Source organism: Pygocentrus nattereri, chromosome 7 (genome assembly GCF_015220715.1).
Source record: "Pygocentrus nattereri isolate fPygNat1 chromosome 7, fPygNat1.pri, whole genome shotgun sequence".
Taxonomy (NCBI): Eukaryota; Metazoa; Chordata; class Actinopteri; order Characiformes; family Serrasalmidae; genus Pygocentrus; species Pygocentrus nattereri.
This window is the reverse complement of record NC_051217.1, coordinates 37,460,280-37,474,110: the sequence shown is the minus strand read 5'-3', so window position 1 is coordinate 37,474,110 and position 13,831 is coordinate 37,460,280. Positions and strand designations below refer to the sequence as shown.

Here is a 13,831-nt window from a genome sequence, read left to right as displayed (position 1 = left end):
CGTTTACAGTGATTTACATGTTCTCTGTGTGTGTTTTTATATGTTTCAGGTTGGACCTGGCTCAGTCTCTGGGACTCACTCAACTCCAGGTTAAGACCTGGTACCAGAACAGACGCATGAAGTGGAAGAAAATGGTAAGTGTAACGATGAACTAAGAATTGTGTGATAGTCTGCAGAAACCCTACACATGATGAAGTTTTGACTATATTGGCCATTTTATGCTTCTTAAAGAACTCTCTCGAGCAGCCAGAAGGTCGCAGGTTCAAATCCCAGGACTGATTGGGTATTCCTGGCTGTGCTCTTGGACAAAGCACTCAGCCCTCCACTGCCCCAAACAGTGCTGCTCTGCTGGCAACTCTGTGCTACTCTGCAAAATGACATATGATCAATAAAGCATATCCATGTCCATCAGTTTTGAAGGGTATTTTAAAGTCTACCAGCTCTAAAAAGCCAAAACTGAGAAAATCACATGGAACTGCATTCTATTAAGGTTCTATTTTATCAGGAGGCAGCAGAGGACAATTTAGTGGAATTTAAACTTCTGTTGTTCTATTTATGAACCTATGGATATTGTCCTATATAAAGAGAGTGCCTATATTTTACATTACGTAAAAAATTGACAATGTATTAACCAATAGAAACGCTCTAGAACTACTTAGAAAAACACCTGTGTATATTACCTGACATTAAGAGTTAAGGAAATGTTTGCCTTCTCCTTGAAAGTTACTGTTTCGCTGTTATTTTTTGGATGTTTTTGAATAAACAATAATGTCAAGCTGTTAGCTTAATGTATGTCAGTTGGGTAGCCAGCTTCAAACACTGATTCACTTTCCATTAAAAATATAGTTTTACTGAAAATATTACTTTACTTGACTGATAACCTAGTGGTCTGCTTTCGGTAACACTTTACTGTAGGGTGCTGTTCATAAGGCTACATGATGCCTGCATAAGCTTGTCATGACAACTGACAAACCCTTTGTAAATGTTTATAAATGCTTATTCCAACAGATGTCTTTTTCTATAAAGGTTACATTTACCATTTTTGAACAAAGTTAGCCAAAGTAGCCTTAATGAGAGATAGTGCCTATTGGAATAAGCATTCATAAACAGATATGTAGGGTTATGTCAGTTGTCATGACAAGCTTATGTAGGTGTCATGTAGCCTTATGAACAGCATAAAGTAAAGTGTTACCCTTCTTTATCGGTTTTGGTGAAAGGCTCAGAGAAGCGAGAGTGACTCTGATGTTAAAAAGGCTAACCTGATGCACTTCACCTCACCTATGAATTACCTGTTATATTTAAAAGATAATAAAGTCAAGCTTTGCATTGTAAAAGCTCTTTTTTGACTGGGTCTTTTACACTTGATCTTTTCTGCAAAATAGATCCGACAGATTGGAGGTTTATATTCACATTTCTTAACGCTGCGTACCTTTGACTTGGCAATAAAATGGACCACCAAGCTGCAGTAGCTATTTGGAAGCAGAGATTCTGGAACATATCATTAAAAATCCATTAAACAGTTTTTAACCTGCTCTCCTCAGAATGCTCTCCATTCATCATATATATTGTCAAGCTAGCTGTAGCCTAGAGGCGCTGCGCTTAAAAGTGTAACATGAGTGATGATTTAGGGGACACTGCAGGTCTGCGTCAGTGTGGCCACTTCCTCGGCCAAGAACAAAAGCTCTGCAGCTTGTTCTTGTAGGAGATTAATGGCCGTAATAGCCCAGCCCCTCTGGGCCACACATCTTCCCTTAATCACTGTAATAACCACATTGGCCTTTGACCCAGGCTTACATTTATCAAGGCCTCGTTTAACCTCTTAAACTCTATAGGCCTGTGGGTGGGTTCAAACTTCTTTCCTCACTCTCAGAACTACATAACAAATTATTTGGTAAACCATTCTGCTTTTTACCATTGTCTTCTCACTTTCACCATCAAAATAATCAGCTTGATGTTAGCCCCTTAAATGGTCAGGGCCCATCGGTGAGCCCAACGTTTTAATCCACACTTGTGTAAGTTAAAAATAGTGCAACCAGCTCAAAGTCCCTATAGGGTTTTTTTAGGGGTTAACCTGTGTGTTTTTCAGTGTTTTGCATGTGCTATATCTGCACTGTACTGTCAATAGTACTGTGCTTCTCGTACAATACGCAGTAGCCTTTAGTCGGCTGCAGTAGTCTTTCTACACTTCGTTCATTGAATTAAGCATGTGCTTTGACCAAGATGTAAAATGTGAGCTCTTTACTGCCCTCTGGTGGAGTGCAGACATCTCACAGTTTATTATAAGAGTCTGTAACATTAGCAAGAAGCTAATTTTTTTGGTAATGTTTTATTTAAATCCTGCTACATAACCATGCTGTGAACATGCCATATGCTGTCATGAGTTATGACGGCCAACATTACGGCAGCTATTAAAACAATTACCAGTTATGGTAACGTGAAAGGTGTTATTACTCAACAAAATCTGTCATGGCAAGTCATTCCATTCTCATGACATCTGCTATGACATGTTTATAGCATGGTAATGGCAATGTTATGTGTCACCTACATTGACTATTTGAAAATATATGTCTGGTATATATGTGTTGATTCAGGTGCTAAAAGGAGGACATGAAGCCCCCACCAAGCCCAAAGGCAGACCCAAGAAAAACTCCATCCCTACCACGGAGGAGATTGAGGCAGAGGAGCGGCGGCTGGCTCGGATGGCAGAGGAGGCACAACTGAGGTCCGAAGCTCAAGTCCAAGCCCAGGCTCAGCTCCAAGCCCAGGGAGAAGCCTTCCAGTCGCAGCCCCAAGACCTGAGCACGAGCAGCGGGATGAGCGAACCCCTCCACCCCCTGCCTCTGGAGGCCTCAGGTCGGGAAGAGGCGACCCAGTTATCGTCAGAGACTATGACAACCAGCTAAACGTGGTTAGCCTCCACAACGCAAAGACTGAGAGTGCACCAAAAGCACTTAGTGCCTCTGATCACCGTAGCTCAAAAGACCTGAACTGGGCAAGGCCTGCTTTGGGCTGAATGGGCCGAGGTGCTGTGAGTCACTCTGCAACATCGCTTCTGTGGTTCAGCTGCCATTCTGAGACTTTCTGAGTTCAGTATTTTATGATCAGCTGTGCACGGCCAAATGCACTTTGACAAAATTGCATCACAGAGGCAGTTGCACATTACCCTAACACTAGTACTCCGTGTTCCAAATGGACAAACAGTAAGCGCTTATTTTTATTTTTTATTTTCCCGAGCGATTTCCTCCCTTACATCATAATTGCTGCCTGTTTTATTGCCTGTGTTGAATACGGTCTGTCTGCGTACTGCGGCGTCTTGTTCTCTGCCAAAGATCGTATATCTGAAATGCTGAAATGCCCTCGGAGGTAATAGTGCCTTTTTGTCTCATGTTTAAAAGCTTTTCCCATTAAATGCCAAAAAAGAGTCAAGTACTGAACACAGGTGTACACTTGTACAGTGTTTTATTTTTCTACATGAGGAAATATGGCTTTTTAAAGCAAGCTTGGCAAGGATGGGCACAGGCTTGTTATTACTCTTATTAACTGCTATTAAAAGTGCTATTTTTAAACTTTCCAAAGAACATTTTCTGTATTATCAAGCTAAGACGCTGGTTCTGTTTTCATAAGATTGAATTTGCTTTACTTACTTTTGTGTGCATGACCACCTTCCCAGTCTTTATATATGAATATTTGGAACTGTATTTATTACTTGTGCAGAGTCGACATTGCTTCATGCTGAATGTATGAAACCGAAGTGTTCGTATTCCGTGAGGTTTATGAAAGCGTTGAGCTCGATCCTTTCCTCTCTTTGTTGTGTGGCCTGGCTGATTTCAGTCTACAGTCAAATCAGCACTACTGAGGCGAAACCTCATATAACTATTTTTGTCATTTTGAATTTTTTGACATCATTTGAAAAAGCCAGTTTATGTCTTGTCAAAAATGTCATGATGAATAGACCAACAGAAATAGTCCACAATCTCTATTAACGTCATTTAAAAGTTGTGAAAGTTTTTCCTTGTTCTGTAAAGTCCCGTTTTTTTGGAGATGTAAGGGTTTGTTCTGTCAGTCAAGGCAAAAATGACATCCCATAGACTTCAATGTAATCCAATAGAACTGTATTCAGGTTTTGCACAACTGCAAACATAAAATGCATCAGTACCCACAAGATTAAGTGTGGAGCTGGAAAATTGTCTAAGACCATTACCTGTTTTAATGAGGTCCTACGTCTAAAATAACAGCACAACTGTTAGAGATTATTGTGTAGCTACATTAGTCATATATTACAGACTTTAAAAAACAGCTTCTCTCTCTGATAGAACTTTTCATGTTCCATAGAAGCTTAATGGAGGTCATTTTTGCACTGCATAGTAGTTTAGAATGCAGTGCTGTGCAAAACTCAGAGACCACCCTAAGCGCAAGTTATTCATTTTGCAGCACCGGGAAAATAAGCAGAAAACATATATTTAACAGAAGTCTAAACAGATAAATATCACTGTTGTTGGAAGAAAACCTCATATCTCCAAAATTGTAAATTTACAGGAGAAGGAAAAAACCTACTTTACTTTTAATGCAAGTGAATGAAACCAGAGTATTTTTCCAAGTAATTTTGGATTCTTTTGGTCCAATCATCATGAAATTTACACACAATGTAAAGGACAACAGACATTTTCAAATTATGTCAAAAACTGTCAAAAATGGAGATACAAGGTTTCGTTTCCGACATCTGCGATATAGATTTTTTTGTATATAGATTGTTACCCTTTGCTTGTAGAACAGCTTTGGATATTCCAGGGTTTTTCCAAAGAAATCTGCAGGGATATTTTTCCACACCTCCGAAGTTCAGTCTTAGAAGTTGGTTAGATTTTCTTCTTTTCATGATCCAAGTCATGCCAGAAGTCTGGCCACTGGATAGGCCAGTCCGTTGCTCTGAGGACTCCAGCAGCTTCTTTTTAGTCTGTTTCCTTTCCTCCCATCCTTTCACACCCATAGTATTAAGTTGTCTTCTCACAGTGGACGGATGGATAGAAACACCGGGGGAATTTTCCAGATCTGAAGCTAGGGTAGAGCTTGATTTCTTCTTCACTCAAAGATGAAAGCTGGGCGTCTACCAGGTCTTGCATGGTTGTTAGGAGTCTCATTTTCTCTATAAATTCAATACTGTTTGAACTCCAGTTTTGGATATTAAACAAATGAATGGTGGTCTCTGGCTTTTGCACCGTGATGTATGTCTTTTGAACTTTATTTTAAGCATTGAAATGTTTCTTTAATCGCTTAAAGAAAGTGTTTAAACCTGTTGGAGATGTGGAGAGCTGCATAAATCACTGTGGGTGTCAGGCAAAAGTAAGAAACTGACAAACACTAAAATGTGTGGGAGACGCTGGAGCCTGGGGCGGAGCAGCACACGCCTCCAGCCCGCTGACTGACAGTCTATAAACCCAAAGCCGTTGCAGCTCTTTCCAGTCTGCATGCCACACAGCGTCCATTGTTCTACTCATTTCTGCTTTTGCTAAAAGCTATAAAGCTGTTGTTGTTGTTTTTTTTCTCCTTACAATATGTTTGAAAAAAACACATGTACATAAACATACATATATGGAAACTGATTGATATAAAATATTGATTGATATGAATCCTGCTGCACATACTAAGTATTTCTGGGAGAGCGACGGATGTACTTTTATTATTTTTTCGTTTTGGAAAAGTGGACTATGTTTGCTAAATCTTTTTCCCTTTTAACCAAAGTTTGTGTCATTTCCACCTTGAGTGTGTGTTTTTGCATATTTAATGCATTTAATAAAGAAGACATTCAACTACGTTGGTTGGGGTCATTCACAGGTAGGTGTCACCTCTGATGGAATTTCATTTGACTTCTTCAGCTTGAGGTGACAAGACAAATGTGGTGTTGAGACGATGGAAGGTGTCTTGTTCAAGACATGAAGCTTTAGGCAAAGCTTCCACTGTCAGAGAATCTCACGCTAGCTTAACTCTTTGGTCCATATGGACCTTGTGTTTCACTTGGCGTTAGCAGGTTCATGCTAAGAAAGCCAGATGGGTCAATTCATGCCAACTCACCAGGGCCCTGTCCAGTCACATCAAGGATTTCCTAAAAAATTCAAGCCAAAACTTGAGTTTAATTTATTGAGCTATGCTACATTTGACTTTGCATTTTTGTTATTGAATTCAGTTTCTCCATTAGCTGGTGCTCCTTCTATCACACAGTCCCATCAGGTTCTGCACAGTATCTAAAATATTGAGTTGAGCTGAAATATTGGCTTGATATAAAGACAACACTAAAAATAACATTGCACTTTAAATCTAGTGGCTTTGTGTTAATAAATGCCCACAAATAGTTCATTTATTAGGTGGTCTAGTTTTATATATATATATATATATATATATATATATATATATATATATATATATATATATATATACATATATATATATACATATATACATATATATATATTCATAACTAAAAAGCTAATTGGAGCACAGCTTTAAAATGTTGTGTGACATTATTAATGAATTTAAGGTTGTTGAATGACTTTTTTGGAAATGACATGGCTTGATGGATCTAGCTGTGTTGCTGTGGATGTAACTCATGTGGATGTAATGTAACTCATTAATTTAATGCAATTTAGAACCTGCTGGGCAAAACTTGTAGCTGAGCACAACTTTGAATATTTTTATTTGATTTTATTTTTTTTAGTAATTTTTCATGGAAATCCTGATGTTGTGGAAGAAGTCCATGGAAGAGTTTCCATGGAATGACCCAAATGCAATTTTTCCTGAAATCAGTTCAGCAATTTCTCAATTTTGAGAAATTCCTCACGAAAAAAAATCACATCTGTCATTTTGCATAGTTGTATGAATAAAATTGAAGTTTTGGTTGAGTTTTCCACAGAAATCCAAAACACGATTGGATAGATCCTGCGGAATGATCTAAATGCACTTTTCCCAACCTGAGACAGTTAATTTAATGCATTTTAGAACCTGATGATCTAAACAAGTTGTAGGTGAGTTGGACTGTATTAACTCAAATGCAGTTTTTCCATCTCAAAACCAGTTGATGTAATGCAGTTGAAAGTCTAACGAGGCAAACTTAAAAAATGAATATCTAAAAAACTAACCTGAGCACAGCTTTGACATTTTGCACGGTTGCATGAATGAAGTTTATTAATTATTGTTTCTGCTTGAATTTCTTCCATGATATGATCGGATCTAGATCATAGGTGAGCAGGATTGGGATGGCGCAGGTGCCCTTTTTTCTGAACAGACATTTCATTCATAAAATAATTGAGAACTGGGATGGTTTTGTGCATGAAGACAAGCCAGCAGAAACTCGACGTTTATGAATAATCCTTTGTGCTCTGACACTAATAAATCATTCACTTTGTGCTGCAAATGCAGCACAACCTGTTCAATTGACAAATAAACAGATGACAATGTTGAGCCATTTTTGTCTTGCCTCACGCTTCCTCTACGCTGACCTATTTTAAACCCGAAAGCCGCGCAGTGAGCCCATCCAACAGGTTTGAAGTGTGTAAGGTGCATTTGTGTGGGCTGGTGGCACTCATGGATGATTGCTAAAGTAAACACTGCTAACAGTAAGGCAGGCACAGTGCACTTCTACACCTTGTGCAAACATACTGGGCATGCTTTCAGGCACATGTAATTAATGGTTGCACTTCTATAAGCTGCAGCAGAATGTTGGGTCCGGATACTTTGTGCTGATTGAAATAAAGCATTAACATGTACCTGTGTGCATGTAGGCATCTATGCAAACGTGTGCATATGGTCTACATACAATATATTTGTGTATATCTCCGTATGCATGCATACGTGTTTCCCATTAGGAGTGGGGGTGGGAGTGGAGAGGCTAAAGGTAGAAAGGGCAGGGTAAAAGCAGCCCTGAGGCAAGTAAAGGCAGGTAAGGTCACGTAAAGGTACAAAGACAGGAAAATGGGAAAGAAGCAATACATAAATGTCACCAAAAAACACTCAGGAAAATTTAACTGTTTAGATGGCTTGTTTTTATCCACAGGTGCAGAAATCTTAAAAGCATGTTCCTTTGCAGAAGACCAAGATCAAGACTTCTCAGACTTCCGCATCTGATCCTATAGAAGTAGCGTTGGCTAAACACTGGATACACTGTATCGATTCAATAACATATTCCATTATAATGCTTAAAAAAGCAATGCATTTAGAATGACTTGAATTAGAAAACTCAGGTGTTCAGATAAATAACTCATCACATTGATTTATCAGTCTACTCAGGCATTAGCTGAGCTCAGTATCACTGAGATTAATAACTGATCACATTGATTTATCAGTCTACTCAGGCTTTAGCAGAGCTCAGTATCACTGAGATTAATAACTGATCACATTGGTTTATCAGTCTACACAGGCTTTAGCAGAGCTCAGTATCACTGAGATTAATAACTGATCACATTGATTTATCAGTCTACTCAGGCTTTAGCAGAGCTCAGTAACACTGAGATTAATAACTGATCATCACATTGATTTATCAGTCTACTCAGACTTTAGCTGAGCTCAGTAACGCTGAGATTAATAACTGATCACATTGATTTATCAGTCTACTCAGGCTTTAGCAGAGCTCAGTATCACTGAGATTAATAACTGATCACATTGGTTTATCAGTCTACACAGGCTTTAGCAGAGCTCAGTATCACTGAGATTAATAACTGATCACATTGGTTTATCAGTCTACTCAGGCGTTAGCAGAGCTCAGTAACACTGAGATTAATAACTGATCATCACATTGATTTATCAGTCTACTCAGACTTTAGCAGAGCTCAGTAACACTGAGATTATAACTGATCACATTGATTTATCAGTCTACTCAGGCTTTAGCAGAGCTCAGTAACACTGAGATTAATAACCGATCACATTGATTTATCAGTCTACTCAGGCTTTAGCAGAGCTCAGTAACACTGAGATTAATAACTGATCATCACATTGATTTATCAGTCCACTCAGGCTTTAGCAGAGCTCAGTAACACTGAGATTAATAACTGATCATCACATTGATTTATCAGTCCACTCAGGCTTTAGCAGAGCTCAGTAACACTGAGATTAATAACTGATCATCACATTGATTTATCAGTCCACTCAGGCTTTAGCAGAGCCCAGTAACACTGAGATTAATAACTGATCATCACATTGATTTATCAGTCTACTCAGGCTTTAGCAGAGCTCAGTATCACTGAGATTAATAACTGATCACATTGGTTTATCAGTCTACTCAGGCTTTAGCAGAGCTCAGTAACACTGAGATTAATAACTGATCACATTGATTTATCAGTCTACACAGGCTTTAGCAGAGCTCAGTAACACTGAGATTAATAACATCACACTGGTTTATCAGTCTACTCAGGCTTTAGCAGAGCTCAGTAACACTGAGATTAATAACTGATCACATTGATTTATCAGTCTACTCAGGCTTTAGCAGAGCTCAGTAACACTGAGATTAATAACATCACACTGGTTTATCAGTCTACTCAGGCTTCAGTAGGAATTTCATTGTAAAAAAAAAAGTCATTTTTAGAGTTTGTCTAATGAGTGTATTTGCAGTGCATTGATTTTAAATAGTTAACATTGGATAGTGTTTTTTTTTTGTTAAAACCTAATAACTTAGTGAGTAAATATTTGAAAACTGTTTTTCTAAATAAATGAAAAAAGCAATTGTTCTTAATATTACCTTTTAACACTGCTACATGGACCAAATACAGATACTGAATTTCTGCATCCATACATTATAAATATTTTTGTAGGCAAAGGTTCCTGCCACAGTCAATTTACATGTTTTGTTGATTCCTTTACCTAGAACATTTTAAGATATATCTGTTTATTTGCTGAACTGATCGAAACTCAGTAAATAAGTGAAATTGTACACTAAATTGCTCGAAAAAAAAAAGTATTTCACTTCAATTTTCACTTAGAAAATCACCAACCTTTTTTTTATTTTCAAATTTTTGCAGGCAACTGTACACTTCCAAGCTACCGGTAGTGAACTAATAGATTTCTACCATTCCATAGACAGTTGCATGGAATTCTAAGGAACGCCTCCCACATGTGAAGTCATGTGCTATGAGCTGCATTTGTTCTGCAAAGATCAACAGAGAATACTTTACAACAAACCTCACAACAAAACAACCCTGTAAAACTGTGATTGGCTTTCCGCAGCGGAAGGAGTCAGGCGCAGTACAGCAGGACATTACAAACAGCTATAAAAACAGAGCCGGTATCTGCATGCATGGGCCAAGAGACAAAGAGAGAGAAAGTGAGAGAGAAAGAGATGGACAGCAAGTCGACGTGGTGACAACTGCCAACCCTAACAAGCCATCGGCAGCTCAGCTTTTGTTGATTTTGGCCTTGTTTCGATGCCTGAGGCTCAGAGACTGAGCTGCAAATAAACTACTGCTGACTTCACCGCAGGGCCGTGTCCTTAGCGATGGTTTCATCCTCATGGCCATCGAGAAGCTAGAGCTCAATGCATTTGGTACAGAAAGAGGAGAAGACAATTCTCACCATGCTTGCTCATATTAGCCTGTGTTCGGGCCTTTCAAGCACAGCATTGCTACTGGTGAGACGGGTGTACTGAGGATTACTTGGTTGGTAATTGAATAGCGTTAGTTTAAGATAAAATTAGTAGGGATACACCAGCGTGGGTCAGTGCTGATATCCGATATTTTTCATGTAATTATCTGACCATAAAATGGAGAAATCTGGACAGTGTAAATTATTAAATAAATAATATAGTATCCCAGGGTCACGAATATTTTGTAATAATTCTACAACAATAGGAAATCCTCCAAGCCTTCTAGGCCTTCAAAGAAGCCCTAAAGATTTCTCTTTATTAAAAATGCATGTCTGTAATTTTTAGCTCATATTCATTCAATAGAATCATGCCTGCATTCAAGTCTCGGGAGGCAAACAAAAGGGTTAAATTCCTAAAATGCCCAAGAGAAATTTGCTATCTAGGTAGATATAGCTTAGCCAGCTCTCCTATTGGTTAGAATTTGAAATGCAGAAACTAACTAAAGTCCTAAAACCTTAGGTTAACTATGACCATGATTACAAATTGACAGAGGAATCAACTGGTTTGATTTCCAATGGATGGGAGCAATTTTATGAGAAAAACTAACACTGCAGGCTTTCTGGAAGTCCCTGCTTCCCCTCACCACCTCTGCAGAGACAACCAAGTCAGTATGTTTGTCTACAATCAAACATTTCACACCAAACCACTTCTTAACAATAAAAATGAAAGAAATGAACTACAACTGGTATCTAGCCAAATGGTTCACCTTTGTTTAATGCCATTAGCAACAGATTTTCATCACTGGTAGTGGAGAGTGAAGACCTAATACATTTTGGTTTTTAATTAAAAATGTGAAAAGTATTTGTTTTTCTTATGGTTTCAGCGCATTCTGTTTATGAACAGTTTAACAAATGAAGCTCTGCTCTTTATCAAATCAGAAAAGATCCACTCATGTATCTGTTCATCTTCCCACTGTGAGGAAGGGCTTGTCACATTATCTTGTGGTGGGGAGCTCGTTTTTAGTGTCATGCACTGGAGTGGGAAGTTAACCAGCACAGTGCGGACAGGAGCAGAATAACCATGAATATCGATAGTAACTCTTGCTAGGATGAAGCAGTCTGAACGAAACAATGTGCAATGTGCTCCCCAGTATATGGAGCTTTGAACAAGCCAGGATGCCCCTGCACCAGAGCAATGAAGTAGGCACTGGACAGCTGTCATGACGCTTAACCTCTGTTTGAAACTTCGGGGTGCCTACCCTCGTACCCCTTCATGTGTCTGGCAGAAAACGGAGATCACTTCCAGCACTGCATGTAATGCAATCGATTACACATACATCAATATATGTAGCATATTTTTTTGGTAGATAGCTTCATCCTCATGGGAGTTACAACAGAATTTTGAGTGAATGTCCCTGTACAAATAATATTTCAGTGCAGAATAACAAAAACTAATAAACTCCTTTTAAGTAATTGTGAAACAAACCATAACATGAATTACTTTCATGTAGCCTTCACAAATGGCCAAACTGTCAGACAGTCAGACAGCCACAGATGTGAAAAGTGCTTTTAATAAATGTGAATATGTGACAAAGTCAAATAAACGCAAGTCTGGTGTGTAGCAAACACCATCAACCATGACTAACACTACTATACAGGACTGCGGACTAAACAGGACTAAACATTTAGGCTGTGAGTGAGAGCAGGACAAATAATGCAGGTATTCTGTAGGATTGGGATGAAATCTTGGCCTTGTGATTGTGTTTTAATAAATAAATAAATGAAGTATGACCTCCTGTTCAGTACACGGTGAGTAGTGTAGGTATGAGTGAGGCACATGTAAAGAGATAGAGGCCTTGTGATTGTGTGTTAATAAATAAATAAATAAATAAATGAAGTTTGACCTCCTGTTCAGTACACAGTGAGTAGTGTAGGCATGAGTGAGGCACATGTAAAGAGATAGAGGCTTTGTGATTGTGTTTTGGCATGGCAGGCCATGGCAGGCCCATGGCATTCTGGGTAATTGTTGTGTGGTGCGGTAAGGGATGGGTTATGGAAACACCCTGCAGGTAGAGCAGCCCTAATTGGAGAGGCTGTAATTTTCTCTCCCGGGCCCCTAAGTTCAGGCCAGGGTCAGGCAAGGTGCTGTAACATCAAACCCTCTCCACCCCACCCCCACCCCAAACCCTGAGCTCCGAACGCTCCATCCGTTGCACACCTTCGCCTGTCAGCTTAACTCGCACTCAGGCAGTTACAGAAAGGAAAGAAAAACTCACCCCTAACATCCTCCCTCTACCTCTGTTATGACAAGAGAAGTGCTTTCTGCATTCCACAAGCTGAAATCACCATCCAGAGAGGAGGATCCTCCCTCAAACCGCATGTACAATGACCCCCTTGTTTTCCACCGCAGAGGATGAAAACCTATCATTACCATAAACACGAACATAAACTAAGTCCAAGTTTTCTGTGCTACAGCCAGGCTGCACCTGAAGCAGTAGATTATGTTGGAGAAAACATATCAGTGATTGTGTGTTTATGATAGTTTATACATGTGTTGTTAGGTAGTTACAATCTGAGCTGTTCTAATTATTCATTTAAGTTTGTTTAAATCACTTCTGTCAGAACAATACCTCATATCTCCAAAATAATAACTCTTTACAGGAGAAGACCTATTTTATTTTCAATGTAAGTCAATGTAACCAGACCTTTTTCCTAAGTCATTTTTTTCTAAGTAATTTTGGTCCTTTCATCATGAAGCACACACACACACACACACACACACACACACACACACACACACACACACACACACACATATATATATATATATATATATATATATATATATATATATTATAACAGTGATAAGTTATATAAAAGATATTACTTTTCACTGCTATAATAACCAAAGAACTACTGGGTGGAATTACTGGTTCCCAGTGGCAACGATAAGCAAACTAAAAGAGCAAGAAAGGAGAAATAATACATATAAATGCATATAAAAATGGTCAAAAATATGTCTAACATTTTCAATATAAGTCCAAGATCATGAGAAACACTACTTTTTGCTGATCTTTATATCTTTATAAAGATATAATTCTGTTAGGTAGAATGTTTTAATTCATTCCTTTTTTAATCTTTATTCTTTGTTTATATTTCTCTACTCATATTAAAAGACACAGCAAATCTCAAAGTACAACTAAAGAAGACGGATTGACAGTTATTCCCATAAGATTTCCAAGAACGATGTGCAGTAAAATCTGCATGTCAGGCT

The 13,831-nt window shown here is 38.6% G+C and overlaps 1 protein-coding gene across 1 annotated transcript in view; it reads left to right on the top strand.

The window, feature by feature from the left end:
• The window catches only part of barx2 (BARX homeobox 2), a 28,542-nt gene extending 24,972 nt beyond the window's left edge, over window positions 1-3,570 (top strand). Inside the window, exons 3-4 of the mRNA XM_017709078.2 lie at window positions 50-134; window positions 2,592-3,570. Coding sequence (XP_017564567.1) covers window positions 50-134; window positions 2,592-2,903 — 397 coding nt within the window. The 3' untranslated portion in view covers window positions 2,904-3,570. The remainder of the gene's footprint in view (window positions 1-49; window positions 135-2,591) is intronic.
• The last annotated feature ends 10,261 nt before the right edge of the window (window positions 3,571-13,831 follow it).